Source organism: Amphiprion ocellaris, chromosome 18 (genome assembly GCF_022539595.1).
Source record: "Amphiprion ocellaris isolate individual 3 ecotype Okinawa chromosome 18, ASM2253959v1, whole genome shotgun sequence".
Lineage (NCBI taxonomy): Eukaryota > Metazoa > Chordata > Actinopteri > Pomacentridae > Amphiprion > Amphiprion ocellaris.
The window spans coordinates 25,854,803-25,871,222 of NC_072783.1; the positions used below are offsets into that span (position 1 = coordinate 25,854,803).

Sequence of the window (16,420 nt, forward strand, 5' to 3'; positions counted from 1 at the left end):
GAAAGAAGAAGAGCAAACTGTTCAGCCAATCACCGGTTTTTAGCTGTTTTGTTATTTTTTGTGACTCTTTCAGCACGTCTTGTGCGCTTCCTGTCAGATTTACGGACGTGTTTAAACACACCGCGGCAGTAAACTATGACCTTCGCTGGGCCGGTGTGGCTGGCGGTGCAGGAGGAGCTGCTCGGACACCGAGAGGAAGACTGCGGGAGTCCGAGCTGTTTCGATCATTTCGACGAGGAAGCTTTGTTCCAGATGTTCCACCTGACCAGACCCTGCATCGCCTTCATCGCTGACGCTGTCCGCATCCGCATGAGGACTGTCGCCCTGAAGAAGCCGCTCATGTCCGTGGACGCGATGGTCATGGTGGCGCTCAACTATTACGCACACGGAGTCTCCACCGCCGAAGTCCTGCAGAGAGTCGGACTGACCCAGACCGACTGTCCCACCGCTGTCGTCGGCACAGTCTCCGGAGTCATCGCCGGGATGTCCGACCAGTTCATCTCATTCCCGCTGACCAGCGACGCCAGAGTCAGTCTCGCAGCCAAGACTGAGAAGCTGTGCGGGATCCCCAACGTGCTGGGAGTTCTGGCTCCGGCGCACTTCAAGATCAGAGCTTCTCCATACGAGAAGGACACGTTCAGGTCGTTTGTGAACACCGAGGGTTACACGTCGGTCGTCAGTCAGGTCATATGTGACTCCGATGGCAACATACTGAGTGTGGAGAAGTGTTGTGTGGGCAGCACGTGTGAGCAGGAAATGTGGGAATCGTCGTTCAAGGGAAGGCAGATGGAGGAGGAACTGCAAGGAGCATTCTGGGTTGTTGGTAAGAAGTGAAAAGGATGCAGGGGGAGGTGGATGAGATGGAGACAGTTGATTATAAAGATGCGACCCACAGTTTGGTGTCACTATCCTGTCTGTGCAAAGTCTAAATCACAGTTGACACAAACATTATCTTCTTGTGCAACACATCTGTAACTTTTGCAACTTAATGCCACCAACAACAGTGGATTAAAACCAAATAATACCCAATTTTGACAAAGAAATCTGAACTGAAGGTCCACTAACTAACTTTCTACCTCTTTCAAACAACTTCTCAGCAGACTGACTTTGCTCAGTAGACAGGAATCCATTTGGTGAGGATGATCATGATTGTGAGGCCTGTTAAAAGTTGAAATCTTTTAGAAGGGCTTTGCTCTGCAACTACTTTATCCTCTTTACAATAAAAACCTGATGCTCTCATGGTTTCCTTGCAACATCTCGCAACATCGCTGCAGGACCAGTTTGTAACATCTACAGTCCATACTTTATCTTTACATTCATCTCCAGTAATAAAATATATCTAACATTTAATGCTTTGTTTCTCCTGTGCTTCTTTTAAAGGTGGGACTGGCTACCACTTAAGCAAACATGTTTTGACTCCTGTGTCGGGACCTGCAAATGACAAAGAGATCCGCTTCAACGTGGCCCACAACAAGATCCACAGTGTCATGCGGACAACGCTTGGCTCCATGAAGAGGCGCTTCAAGTGTCTGATGCAGCTTGGTTTTGCACAAGAGGGTTCTTTGAATAAAAAGTCAAACATTATCAAGGCATGCAGTGTGCTGCACAACATCGCTAAAAAGTTCTCTGTCCCTCCTCCACCCTCAGCTGGTAAAATTGAGCCCCTGCATCCAGGCAAGCAGCCTTCGGTGCCGGCAGAGATCAGCGCTGAGGCCCTAAAAGCCAGACAGCAAGTTATTGATGATTACTTCTCCGTCGTTTCCAGTAGTCAGGACACAAAGACTAACACCACAGAGGAGGACGTGTGAGCAGAGTGGTTGTGTTGACCTGCTTGCAGAAGCAAGCAAAGAGGATCATTGACACACTAAGAACAAACGCTGGAACTAAGAAGGAATTTGCTGTTGTGGTCTGTTCAGTTTGACAGTCCTCTTTTTTTGACTTGGTAAAAGCACATTCATGTATTTTTGTGAATACAAAATATTTTATTTCTTGTACAGCTTATTCTTTTCTACCCACATTTGCTATCATTATTAAATGTATTTTTAAGACATTATTTGGTCATTTGGAATGTTTTTCCCTCACACAATAACGACAGTAATAATAATAGTATACATTATCCAGATTAGAGGAACAAAAATGTAAAAGTTAAATTAAAATTTAAAGTGTGCTATGCATATACAGTAAATAGTTCAGTAGGTGATTGTTTAATATCTAGTTTGTTTTAAACAACATATAGCATTTACAAATCACTATTAGTTTGTCTTTAAGTGCATAGAAGACTGAGTGCAGGGATGATATGAGTTTGTTTTAACGCAACTCTCGGAGTGCAGTAGCATTTTCATATATCAAGTCTGCATTCTCATAAATATTCTCTTCAGGCTTCTGATTTGAGTGCAGAGCGTCCATGATGCATTGGTGCAGGAAAACATACTGGGACTGAAAAGAAATGAACAAAAATGCTGGTCATTTGAAATGCAGAACTCCTTTAGGTTTAGAGAGCTTATGTACACACTGTACAGTGGCTGACACTTCCTTGCATGCAGAATTGCCCTAGTATGGTTTAAAGTATTTGGAGTTTCACAATAGTGTAGGCCAAGCCTTTACATTGGCCTAATTAAGCAACACATAAAATAGAAATGTGTAATTAAACAGAGGTGTAGTGAGGTTTATATTAGCTTTAGAGAGAGCAAGATTTTGGTTTACTTACGCTAAAAAGCAGAAGTGTAATGTATGGCTATAAGGTCTCATATTGTTTATGTGAAAATTTAGTTGATGTGTTGCCTTACTATTAAAATGACTGAAATGTTCATACTAGGACATCTACTTTAATAAGCCAACTATTTGTATATTCAAGCAGACTGGCTTGTAGTTATAAGGAGGCAGTGGAAAATAGATTTTCAGACAAACATTTTAGGATGAAAGGATGAAAATGGGCAACTATATGAACTCTAAGCATAGTGGCAATACATGCATATTTTCATTGCTTGTGCTATATTACCAGCTGTCACAAAAAAAATGATATTGAACTACTGAAGTCACAGCTCAGCATGAGGTAACTTACCTCTGTCTGCACCATGTGTGGACGATTCAGTCTCATCTTGTGCACAAACTCCTTGATGCCCACTGCTCGTTCTTTCTCTAGCTGCTGAAGCAGCACATCCAGGGCAATGATAGTGCCTGTCCTCCCCACTCCAGCACTAAGAGAGAGACAACACAGCACAGCAAGTGTCATCATAAGATAGCCCTCGTGGTTTTTGATTTCATGTAAAAAGCATCTACTACTGACCTCAGAAACTTGGGTCGGCCCCAGTACCCACACTCGTGGTTTTGAGCAGACACTTGTTTGTATTCCATGTTAGAAAGATTCAAATATACAGTACACTTAACCTGCACTTCATGTACTGTGATCAAGTGGTATTTTGAGGTAAGTGTATACAATGATTCACTATGGCTGACAGCATTGCACAAGCCCAGCTTTAGTGCAGCCTGGTTTTGACAACAATAATCAACATGTGACATAAAAAAAAGTAAAAATTTATGAAATGCTGGATTCACCGTAAATATGATTAATCATTTCAAAATACTACAAAGTCAGCAAATTTCCATATGCCTTGTCTTTGTTTTGGGACCTAAGATTAGCACTGCATATTTGACCTGATCAACATAAATATATCGTTATGAAATATGTTCCATACTTAGAAAATATATCAGACATTTTGAAAAATGTAATGTTCAAATGAAGATCATGCCATATCTCTTCCATGTATGGAAGACCTTTCTAAATATTAATTAAATTCCTCTCCTCAGCTCCTGAGTATGTGTTTTTGTTTTCATCTCACTGTAACTATATCACTGCATTCTTGATCCTAGTTATTTCTTCCAACAAATCATCTGAGCTAAGTTGTGCTATTTGTATATACGAGTTACCCAAGTGTGTCCTGTTGTGGTAGTCCTCCACATGCTTGCAGTCTTAAGGGGCATCACTCACTGTGGCAATAACTGGAAAGGTCACATAAGTACACACTTGATGACTTGCTAATACTGCAGATGTGGGTACTGGGACCCACCTGTTCCTCTCTCCTATGGACCTTCTAGCTAACAACTTATAATCTTAAAAAAACGCTGATCTTTCATCAAATAAGATACAATTGCAGCAAGATATTCACCAATTCAGATTCAGTACCTGCAGTGAACTACAGTCGGTGCTCGAGCTCCTTCTTTCTCTATGTGCCGTCTCACCAGTCCTCTGAACTGGATCAGGATTTCACTGCCTTCTGGGACTCCATGATCAGGCCAGGCAGTGAAATGGAAATGTTTCACTGAGCGTTCCTCTGAGGTGTTTCTCTGTGAAGAAGATTCAGATACAGGAAATGTATTTTCTGTTACTGTTCTGGCTTGAAAAATTTTGCTTAATGTACCCTATAATTATTCTCCATTTCGAGGACAAATGTGTGACATTAACAACAAAAATAATCTCACATTTTTCTATAAATTGTGATTCATGCTCTGACACAGTTCAGTTTTTGGTTTACTTTCTCAATTAGTGACACCATAAGAATTTAAGAAATGTTCTGTACATGTTTCACACTAAATTCCCTCATCGTCCAGTTGAGGTTCTGTTCTTCAGATCTAATGGTGACCAACAGCTCTCCATAAAGGCAAGGCTTGCTGTCTGCAGGCCAGTATCGCTCACACTTAATCTAGAAGAAGGAAACATAAAAAAGAGTGGCAACAATAATTCTACATCTGTATCACAGTTTTGAGAGATAGAAACTACTCTGTGCACAGTGAGGACATGCAAAATTTCCCCATCTGACAAAACATTAGCCAAATGAGCAAACATCCTTTGTAGCATGTAGCAATAAACCATTTTCACATTTTCCTGAGACTTACCTTTCCTCCTTCAGTGCAGTTGGTTACCATGACAATGCCTTTCACTCTTTGTTCCCAAATCATTCTCCAGAAATCACTGACTGTGGAGGGTAGAGGACCCTGAGAGGCAATGTACTCTCTGTTGCTGTTGTAGCCCTGAGAAGCAGTTGCCAAATTAATAAAACAATAAAATACTCACGCTTATCTAGTGCTTACATGTCCTTGACTGCGCAGTATGAAATAAATAAAAAAAAAAAAAGATCACAAAATCATTCCAGCAAAAATTCAAATGGATGTGTATTTTAGACTGGAGCAACGTCACACGACATCTTGAACATTGGACACATTTCAGCCTTCTCAAAAGTCCTTTCTTCTACACAGTTTGAGTCAGCATTTTTGTAAGTTTATAATATAGTGGGGCACTATAATGACAGAAAGATCTTTATTAAAGGCTTGCCACTTTTAATGTAATACCTACTGGCATGTAACTTGCATTAATGTAGTCTGAGGTCCCATTTGATGTAGATAGCTTCACCCGACACCAGTCATCTAAGACGAGAAAACAGAATATAATTTCATTGCAATACACCAGAGCAGACAGTACATGAGTCATTAGATCTAAACCATTTCAGTTTGTATTGCATATAACAGCATGGTCAGAGGGCTGACTTACATGGCAGCACATTCTTAAATCGATTCCTCACTTGGTTATCAGGTAAATCAGCTGCCTTTTGTGTTTGATTCGTGCCAATGGGAGCAAGGTCCTATAATGAAGTTGCCAGATTACATTGCATGCAATTGAGAAGAAGGCAAAACGTAAAGCAATAAAAACAGTACCACTACCATAAATACACAATTTTAAGGAAGCAAAAACAGGAAGACACAAAAACAAAGAACAAAATATGATTAGATTTTTTACTCACCTCATATTCCTCACTGAAACCTCTGTTGTCATCCACATTTAATTTATTGAAGTGGTCTGCAAACTGTGTTGCTGTAATTAATCTGAAAAAAAACATAACAAAAGCTGAAGTCATGTCTCTTTGTACACCTATTAAAATAATAAATATTAAGGAATATTTTATATGTGGTAAATATAACGCATCCTCCAAAATGTACCTCAATATACAAATCCAAATAATTTATTTTCACAACATTGTGGATGACTGACATCCTTATATAATAAGCAAATCGTGAGATTTGTACTTACTTGCCCTTTCTTTTAGTTCGTTTGGATCCACTAATGAATGACTTTTTTCTGCTGTGAGGATGAATCAAAAGTTTCACTTATTTAGTCTGGCATAGTAAATTTCAACTAGATAATATAGCTTTAGTATTGTCACTGAGGCAGCACCAACCTGATGATATCCGGTCTTTTAAGGAAGATGAAAACAGCCAGACAGACCAGGACACAAAAAAGCAGCACAGCAATTACTGAACCTGCAATGACTCCTGTAGGAAGTAAATCTTTGATTAAATTCTTTGAAACTTACAATAGATAAATGCAAAGTGGCACAGTCCTTGTATGCATCACTTTGACATTATCTTTATTAGAATTTTTTTCATGTAAGGAAAAAAAAAGAAGCTCAAAGAACCAAAGAAGGTCATATCACTGATGGCAAACAGCTGTAAATTAAAAGTGTAAATGTAGTTGAAATATTACACCAGAAAAAACACAAAAATTGTAATATTGTCTCTTTTACTTACCCCTCGGATCAGTAGAACATTGAAAAACAATTGAATTAGAACGCCTTTCATGCCCAGACACTGAATTTAAAGACACTTGATATGATCTGGCAGGTTGTAATCCTTGTATTATGATGTTCTGTTCCTCACTGTCATCCACTTCGTAATATTTTCCAATCACGTTCACCTCCACGGTAGTCCACACACCATCTGGTTTGTTCCAGAAAACATAGGCAGAATAGCCAGCTGCATAGTACTCACAATGAGCACTTGAAGGAGGAGAAGGAACTAAAAACAAGAGAAAAGATACAATTACAGTCACAAATTTTGACGCACAGAACAATAGTGTGAATATTTATGGCTTACCAAAAACCACAAATTCACAGTTATTATAGACACACAGATTTTCTGAAAAGTGGATGTAATTTTAAATAAATCTGCACTCCACTGCTGTAAAAAATTGGGCCTTATATTCAGTTCAAAAAGCAACAGTATCACCATAATACTGCCACTTAAGGTATTGTAGTATTCAGATTCAGATTCCTTTATTGCATAATACAACAAAATTCATTTTTGTTATCGTGTTATAATACAATTTGGTAAAACACTTTGAAATCTGTAATTTTAAAGTATAGTTTGAGAACTATCACATTAGTGCGTTACATTATTTATGTTGAAAACACAGACAAATATTAAGTTACAGTAGGACAGATTTGTACTTACAAACTGTTATATTGTGGCGACACTGAAGTGGGTCCCGCAATATTTCGTACTTAAGAGATAACTCATAGGTTGCACCGGACACAAGGCCAGTAAAAGACACATCTCTACTTCCAGAACTGTCAAGAGTTTGTGAATTGTAAGTGGCGGTTGCAATCGTGAACAAGCCTTCAACTGTTCCTTGGATTGATGACGTAGTAACATGCCATTCTACACTGGCACAGTCAATGGCTGAAATGAATAAGAAGATTATGGCAGACAAGAGTCTTTACTTGTTGATTATAGCACAAAATTCAATCAAAAGTATTGTAGCATGAGTTTTATCTGGGCTTATTGCAATATGAGAATAAATTAAAGTTTATTCTCATATTGCAAAACAGTTTGTAAGAGTGTATCAGACAGGAGGACTCTACATACTTGTTACTGCACTACCGCTAAAGGCAGTACTGTTGAGTCCAGAGAACAACGTGATCAGGCTGAAGTTATGCGCTGTTCCAGGTTTGAGAGATGTGACTGAATGCCACACAACATAAGAGGATTGATCTGGGGTAAATGTCTTTGTGTCTCCATTCATTTCAAGCAAGTATCCCCAGGCTTTATTCACATTCTCCCACGTTAGCATTATGCTGGTCAGTGAGCGATCAGTCACATTGACATAACGCACCACTGGAGGAACTGATGAAAAGAAAGACACTTTTACTTTTCACAAAACTTAGATGTAAAATTTGTTTGGGACTTTCATTTGGAGTGCAGTTACTACATGTTATAAAATATAATGTTTGTCTAGTTGCTGCTAGCATTTACAAAGGAAAAGTCTAAATTAATGCATCTGATTTAGCCAGCAGTGTAGGAACAGAGATGTTTTAGACTCATTTATATGTTGTTTGTATTTCTTTCTCTTTCAATCACTGTCTTTATATAAAATACAAACGAATACTAAGAGATCACATACCTGTCACAGCAGTAAAGTTGTATCCAGTGCTGTTGACTCCCTCAAACACAGTGATGAGAGTGAAATTGTATTTTGTCCCAGCAGTCAGAGGATAGACCTCATATTCTACTGATGCATCGAGAGGAAGTGCATCAATATTTTCTACTCTGGGTTTTCCATTCTCATCATATTGTAGGATGTAAACTGAGATGTCCTTGACTTTGTCCCATTTCAGAGTTATGCTGGTTTCATTCTGGTTCACCACCTTCACTTCTCCAACATTGTCAGGAGCTGAAAAGAGTTGACAGTTTCATTTTAGAGAAAGAGTTGAGTCTTATGTTGACTTTTACCATAATAACAGTTGTTCATCACTGGCATTTACATCAGTCTGTACTTTAAACCAAGAAAATACAGACATGTCCCCAATCAGAGATGAGACCAAATTGATTTAAACAGGATATCCCTAGATTACTAATTTGATGTTACTTATTGTAAGTCTTGATCCATTTAGACATACTACAAGAGCAACACTTTTCTGTGAAAAAATCATTAATTTTCAATTGTTATAGAGCTCTGATCTCATTTATTTTGTCCAACTAATTTAAAAATGTGTGTGCTGTGAGGAGCCAGGATATCAAACTACAAGAAGAAGGAACTGCTGTAATTTAATTTAATTTACAAATGCCATGCATAACAAAATGTTGCAGTTGTTAGTTGTTATTAAAAGCTACACAGATCAAGTCTCATGCAGCAGTGAATCAGTCAGTCCTGGCTCATGTTGAAGGTCTAGATAGGAGGACAGACATCTTACCAGTGACTGCAGTGTGGTTTACTCCGCTGCTTGTGACGTTTTCAAACACAGTGAAGAGACGGAATTCATATCTAGTCCCACTTGTCAGACCTGACACTGTGTGAGTCACAAATTCTTCTGATGAAGTAACGGTTATCTCCTCTTCATTCACCACAAGTATATACCTGTCGATGTTATTCACTTGTTTCCACTGCAGAGTTATACTGGTCTCATTTTGTCCAACTGTTTTGAAATCTTCAGCGTTACGAGGAGCTGAATTGTGAAAACACACAGACAAGAAACTGAAACATCGTTTGATTTTCAAAAAAATGACAGAACATTCCCAACAAAATGCTGTATTTTGTATATTATTTCAAAAGATAAAAACTATTAATCAGCAGCATTCTTCTACTGAGATGCTTTAAATTAGACATCACTATAGAACTCTGTCCTAGATCTTGTTGCAGACCAATGTCAGAGGTAAAAATACTTTACTTGTACCCACAGACTAATTTACAGCACTGCTTCTGATGTTTTTTAAAGTCAGTAAGGAGATTGAAATGGATTTTAGTCTCACTTGTGAGTCCTGAGATTTGAACTTTGTCTCACTGAAGCACTAACAGTTGTCTCATTTTCAGGAGACACTGGTGTAAAGTTAAGGAAATACCCAACAAGACATTACGTTTGAAAATTCCTTTTTGTCAATAAAAACTTCGATTTCTCTCAGTTAAGTATATTCAAAAATACTAAATGAGTAGCATCACTCTGCTAATGTTAAACCTAAATACAGCAATTTGTTTAATAAATTGTATTTAAAGAAAGATTTAAAAAAAAAAAAAAAAAAACACTTTCACTCAAATTCAGTAGTTAATCACCCACAGCCAAAAAGCCATAAGTGAGTAACATCTTTGTACGGTTGTTTAATCAAATAAAAAGCCTACTTTACTTCAGTTATTCACAGTCAAAAATATCAAGTGTGTAACGCCACTCTGTTGCTGAGAAACATAAATACAGCAATGTCTCTGATAAACTGCGTTCGACAAGTAAAATTTCCATCTATAAATAAATATTCAGAGATCACCTACCTGTCACAGCAGTAAAGTTGTATCCAGTGCTGTTGACTCCCTCAAACACAGTGATGAGAGTGAAATTGTATTTTGTCCCAGCAGTCAGAGGATAGACCTCATATTCTACTGATGCATCAAGAGGAGGTGCACCAATATTTTCTACTCTGGGTTTTCCATTCTCATCATATTGTAGGATGTAAACTGAGATGTCCTTGACTTTGTCCCATTTCAGAGTTATGCTGGTTTCATTCTGGTTCACCACCTTCACTTCTCCAACATTGTCAGGAGCTGAAAAGAGTTGACAGTTTCATTTTAGAGAAAGAGTTGAGTGTGATGTTGCCTTTTACCATAATAACAGTTGTTCATCATTGGCATTTACATCAGTCTGCACTTTAAACCAAGAAAATACAGACATGTCCCCAATCAGAGATGAGACCAAATTGATTTAAACAGGATATCCCTAGATTATTAATTTGATGTTACTTATTGTAAGTCTTGATCCATTTAGACATACTACAAGAGCAACACTTTTCTGTGAAAAAATCATTAATTTTCAATTGTTATAGAGCTCTGATCTCATTTATTTTGTCCAACTAATTTAAAAATGTGTGTGCTGTGAGGAGCCAGGATATCAAACTACAAGAAGAAGGAACTGCTGTAATTTAATTTAATTTACAAATGCCATGCATAACAAAATGTTGCAGTTGTTAGTTGTTATTAAAAGCTACACAGATCAAGTCTCATGCAGCAGTGAATCAGTCAGTCCTGGCTCATGTTGAAGGTCTAGATAGGAGGACAGACATCTTACCAGTGACTGCAGTGTGGTTTACTCCGCTGCTTGTGACGTTTTCAAACACAGTGAAGAGACGGAATTTATATCTAGTCCCACTTGTCAGACCTGACACTGTGTGAGTCACAAATTCTTCTGATGAAGTAACGGTTATCTCCTCTTCATTCACCACAAGTATATACCTGTCGATGTTATTCACTTGTTTCCACTGCAGAGTTATACTGGTCTCATTTTGTCCAACTGTTTTGAAATCTTCAGCGTTACGAGGAGCTGAATTGTGAAAACACACAGACAAGAAACTGAAACATCGTTTGATTTTCAAAAAAATGACAGAACATTCCCAACAAAATGCTGTATTTTGTATATTATTTCAAAAGATAAAAACTATTAAGCAGCAGCATTCTTCTACTGAGATGCTTTAAATTAGACATCACTATAGAACTCTGTCCTAGATCTTGTTGCAGACCAATGTCAGAGGTAAAAATACTTTACTTGTACCCACAGACTAATTTACAGCACTGCTTCTGATGTTTTTTAAAGTCAGTAAGGAGATTGAAATGGATTTTAGTCTCACTTGTGAGTCCTGAGATTTGAACTTTGTCTCACTGAAGCACTAACAGTTGTCTCATTTTCAGGAGACACTGGTGTAAAGTTAAGGAAATACCCAACAAGACATTACGTTTGAAAATTCCTTTTTGTCAATAAAAACTTCGATTTCTCTCAGTTAAGTATATTCAAAAATACTAAATGAGTAGCATCACTCTGCTAATGTTAAACCTAAATACAGCAATTTCCATTCCATCCATTGTCTATACACCGCCTTATCCTCACTAGGGTCGCGGGGGGTGCTGGAGCCTATCCCAGCTAACTCAGGTGAAGGCAGGGGACACCCTAGACAGGTCGCCAGTCTGTCGCAGGGCCACATACAAAGACAAACAAGCACTCTCACATTCACACCTACGGGCAATTTAGAATAATCAATTAACCTCAGCATATTTTTGGACTGTGGGAGGAAGCCGGAGTACCCGGAGAAAACCCACGCATGCACAGGGAGAACATGCAAACTCCATGCAGAAAGATCCCGGGAAAGCCGGGACGCGAACCAGGGACCTTCTTGCTGCAAGGCGAAAGTGCTAACCACTACACCACTGTGCAGCCCTACAGCAATTTGTTTAATAAATTATATTTAAAGAAAGATTTAAAAAAAATAAAAAAAAAACACTTTCACTCAAATTTCAGTAGTTAATCACCCACAGCCAAAAAGCCATAAGTGAGTAACATCTTTGTACGGTTGTTTAATCAAATAAAAAGCCTACTTTACTTCAGTTATTCACAGTCAAAAATATCAAGTGTGTAACGCCACTCTGTTGCTGAGAAATATAAATACAGCAATGTCTCTGATAAACTGCGTTCGACAAGTAAAATTTCCATCTATAAATAAATATTCAGAGATCACATACCTGTCACAGCAGTAAAGTTGTATCCAGTGCTGTTGACTCCCTCAAACACAGTGATGAGAGTGAAATTGTATTTTGTCCCAGCAGTCAGAGGATAGACCTCATATTCTACTGATGCATCAAGAGGAGGTGCACCAATATTTTCTACTCTGGGTTTTCCATTCTCATCATATTGTAGGATGTAAACTGAGATGTCCTTGACTTTGTCCCATTTCAGAGTTATGCTGGTTTCATTCTGGTTCACCACCTTCACTTCTCCAACATTGTCAGGAGCTGAGAAGAGTTGACAGTTTCATTTTAGAGAAAGAGTTGAGTCTTATGTTGACTTTTACCATAATAACAGTTGTTCATCACTGGCATTTACATCAGTCTGTACTTTAAACCAAGAAAATACAGACATGTCCCCAATCAGAGATGAGACCAAATTGATTTACAAAAGACAGGTTATCCCTAAATTACTAATTTAATGTTACTTTTTGTAAGTTTCGAGCAACACGCATCTGTGAAAATAATAATAATAATAATAATAATAATAATAATAATAATAATAATAATAATAATAATAATAATAATAATAATAATAATAATAATAATAATAATAATAATAATAATAATAATACATTGTTACAGAGCTCTGGTCTCATTTCGTTCAACTAAATAAAATGCGTGTGTTGTGAGAAGCCAGGATATGACACTACATGAAGAAGAAACTATTAGTAATTTAAATTATTCGACAAATGCCATATATAACAAAATGTTGAGGTTGTTCGTTTTCTTAAAAGTTAAACAGATCAAGTGTCATAGACGAAATACAGCACTTCATTCTTACGTGGTTTTGTTGTCGGTTGTGCACTTGTGATTGCCGTTGTCGGTTCAGTGCTTGATGATGATATTGTGGTGGAGTCAGTTGCACCCTAAAAAGAGAATAAGAATCGGTACAGACAAACTGAAAGGATCCTAAGATTCCTAAAAGTTTACTGTGTACAAAATTGCCTGAAGACCATCAAACTATGGAATCTCCGCAGATGGAATCTTGGTCATTCAATTTATGAGTATCCCAGATTATGGTAATTTCTGCTTTTGATCTTTTTTTAAACCTTGTATTCATATTATTTTAAATATCGTTCTTTTTTTGGTTTGTTTTTTTTTTAGAATTTTAAAAAGTATTATGATGATTTTTGTGGTAAAATTGGTGTCTAGATTCTTCAGCTGGACTGACCTAAATGAACAGAACTTGGGCAGGGTGTTAAAAAGCACTAATATTTATATGTGTTTTATTGTACTCTCCTTTACAAGTACAAATAATTACATCACAAAGAGGACACTGAGACTTTTAGAGGCAAATAAATTATACTGATGTGCAGGAAAATTCAGAAAACATCAGAGAATGTCACAGGCAAATTATGGTTCGGAAATTGCTTCAGTACTTTGCTCATTTACCTTCAAATCTGGATAAGTATGAAAACAAGGAAAACATGCTAATGAAAGGCCTGGCAAAAAGATTAACTCAGAAAAAAAAGTCCAAACATTCTCTTTTTTTCATACAAGCAAACCACATTCATTCAACACAGCTGTATGCTTGCATTACAATTACCTAAAATATTTTTCATGACATTAATTTTTTCTTGTAATATAACATTCAAAATTCTATGTCTAGAATATAATAAAAAATTGTAACAATCTACATCATTCTATCTACAAAATGCAATAATCAATGTAACAACAAATGCTTCATATATCGCTTCCTTTAAGTTTTACGTTATTTCCTCATTCATGCTTTTGTTTTTCCAAGGAAGTGAGTGAGAAAAAAGTACATTCACATTTCATCACCTGAAAAAAATCCATGACTTTTGTGTTGTGCGATATTTTTTAGGGTTTTTTTTGTTTTTTGTTCTTGTCTGTACATAGTGATATTTCAGTTAAAGCGACTCCACTGTCTTAACATCATTTTGATGGCTATCACGCTCTGAGCCTTCACTGTGGTTTTGACTGCATAGTTTCCTTTTGTTGAGGGTAACCTTTTGAATACGAATACACTATCTGATCACCATCAAAGTCAAATACAACAACAAGAAAAAAAACTTACCCAAAGTAGACTCAAGAAGACACACAGCAGCAAGTGGTCTGAGTTGGTTTTGTAAGACAAACGCTTCATTATCGTTAAGGACTTAACCTAGAGACACACTATGAACTTAAATTCCTCTGTTGTCCCAAGATTAACTTCAGTTTTCTATCTTCGGTAGTCCCACTGGCATGTTGACAAAAACAACAACACTTAAGGTTTGCTCAGGAATGTGTCCGACCCTTTGCTGATGTAGTCCAGTATTAACTTTATTCCAGTGGTGTTGACATTTAATTTGTTACCCTGTCCTCCTTTTGTAACCTCTGGTCCTTTCTCATACTGGTAAGTGACGAAGTAAATAGCTGCTTCTCCTTTTTGGCCTTGTACAACGACAGAGACCTTTGCCCCGCCTTTGACTTCCTTATTAACGGTCATAGTGTGCCACTGTCATAGGTTTCCTTTCGCCTGTTTTGCCTTTTGATTGCTGGCAACTGTTTTATATCTGCTATAAATACCAGTTTTATGCTTGTGACTGCATGTGTCCCTTTATTCTCGATAAATAAAAGATGCATTTCTTATTTGTGAACACAGACAAACCTTTAAAATACTATTCATGATGAATATTTGTTTATTTACTTTAAAACCATTTTTAAAAGTATCATTATAATAATGTCTTTGTTAAAATCACTGTCAAGAGTGTTCAGCTGGACTCATTTTACACAACAGCAAATTTGCTTTTGGTTTCTTTGCACTGTCTTGCGAACCTGTGAAATTTATAACTTCCTTGTGGTTGAGCTCTATAAGGAACTGTGAACAGCAAATATAACCTTCATACTTGTAGCGGAAAAATGAAGTTTTGCCAGTATTTATGGCATCATATAATGAGTAGTGTTCAATAAAAGTGCTGATATATCAAAGACAATGTTGTCTACTGACAGGCACAGGGGAAACATGAGAAGCAACTTTGCTTCCATAAACTGTAATAATTTTCCTCTTATGTTAATATTGGAAAACTGTACTGCTAAACAGAACAACTGTAATGAGCTTCCTTGTTAGATATTGAGCCTGTTCTAACACATAAGCCCTTTAGAAAAGGCATATTCATTTAACATTCATACAAAACTACAATATTTTATGATTTAGTTTGGGCCCCACCTACATAATTTGCTTTTAATGGCATTTTAAGGCCAGCACTCTAAAGTTATTAACATATAAAAGTCATATTTAACATTGGTATCATGTTTTTTGAGTCTTAATCCAAACAAAACTTAAATTTCCTCAAGTTTTCAAAAACTTCACAAATGTTGATGGCAGATGGCAGAATTTAAACAATTTTCAATGTGAAAAAATGCTTAAGGACCCAGAGCTCCATGCTGAGTGTGTTAGCAACGCAATTAAGTCTTTTAGAACTTTCTGTTCGTACATATAAATGACACAACTGCATAGAATAAATCTGACTTCACGAACTTCACTGATTACTCTGATAAGTAAAACCTGTTTACACAGAAGTAAATTAACTCTGTAGTCTAGCAAATGGTGCATAACTGTAACCTACAATTACTCTGATCAGCCTTTTTCTAGGAGTGCAGCACTTAGTCATCTGTTGCCCTATAAATCAGCCCATTTCTCTTTGAGTGATTCTGAGACGCTCATCTATGGCTTTTATAACAACTGTTTCCACCCTGCCAGATCCTCAATAGATTGCATTACAGTTATAGCATTGCATGTCACAAATTTGTGCATCATCCTTTAACAGGGGTCAGACTAATCTCCTAATTTCTGCCACCACATTACTCCACACCCAGGACTTTCACTCATTTCCCCTTCACTGCAGGACTTATTTGAAACTCAGCCCCTGCTCAGATACATAAAGGTGTCTGTTATAGTGCTTATTATCAAATATTAACCAGGGTCTGCACTCTCACATCTCAAATTTTGTCTCGACTGATCACTGTGAGGCCAGTTGTACACATTATTGTTATCATTTTGTTGTTTAGTTTTTGCTTCTGTAAGATGATATGAAATGTGTCAGTTATAGAATTATG

At 37.3% G+C, this 16,420-nt stretch overlaps 2 protein-coding genes across 2 annotated transcripts; one reads left to right on the forward strand and one right to left on the reverse strand.

The window, feature by feature from the left end:
- On the forward strand, positions 1-1,991 carry si:dkey-197c15.6 (putative nuclease HARBI1). Its single transcript, XM_023293788.3, has 2 exons — positions 1-823; positions 1,381-1,991. Exons 1-2 carry the CDS (start codon positions 136-138, stop codon positions 1,806-1,808), a joined length of 1,116 nt encoding a protein of 371 aa, XP_023149556.2. The 5' UTR covers positions 1-135; the 3' UTR covers positions 1,809-1,991.
- Positions 1,992-2,185: 194 nt separating this feature from the next.
- On the reverse strand, positions 2,186-14,764 carry LOC111584612 (protein tyrosine phosphatase receptor type H). Its single transcript, XM_023293783.3, has 20 exons — positions 14,400-14,764; positions 13,143-13,227; positions 12,317-12,586; positions 10,875-11,126; positions 10,085-10,354; positions 9,021-9,272; positions 8,231-8,500; positions 7,696-7,953; positions 7,282-7,509; positions 6,580-6,846; positions 6,231-6,324; positions 6,083-6,133; positions 5,796-5,877; positions 5,546-5,636; positions 5,351-5,421; positions 4,894-5,028; positions 4,578-4,700; positions 4,184-4,344; positions 3,062-3,197; positions 2,186-2,436 (listed from the first exon to the last, which is right to left on the reverse strand). Exons 1-20 carry the CDS (start codon positions 14,466-14,468, stop codon positions 2,308-2,310), a joined length of 3,294 nt encoding a protein of 1,097 aa, XP_023149551.2. The 5' UTR covers positions 14,469-14,764; the 3' UTR covers positions 2,186-2,307.
- Between the last annotated feature and the right edge of the window lie 1,656 nt (positions 14,765-16,420).

Coding starts and splice junctions, on each gene's coding strand:
- LOC111584612 (XM_023293783.3), bottom strand. CDS start 14,468: ATGAAGCGTTTGTCTTACAAAACCAACTCAGACCACTTGCTGCTGTGT. Junction 6,847..7,281: donor TCGCCACAATATAACAGTTT/GTAAGTACAAAT, acceptor TCTTGTTTTTAG/TTCCTTCTCCTCCTTCAAGT. Junction 4,701..4,893: donor ACTGCACTGAAGGAGGAAAG/GTAAGTCTCAGG, acceptor TCCTTCTTCTAG/ATTAAGTGTGAGCGATACTG.
- si:dkey-197c15.6 (XM_023293788.3), top strand. CDS start 136: ATGACCTTCGCTGGGCCGGTGTGGCTGGCGGTGCAGGAGGAGCTGCTC. Junction 824..1,380: donor AGGAGCATTCTGGGTTGTTG/GTAAGAAGTGAA, acceptor CTTCTTTTAAAG/GTGGGACTGGCTACCACTTA.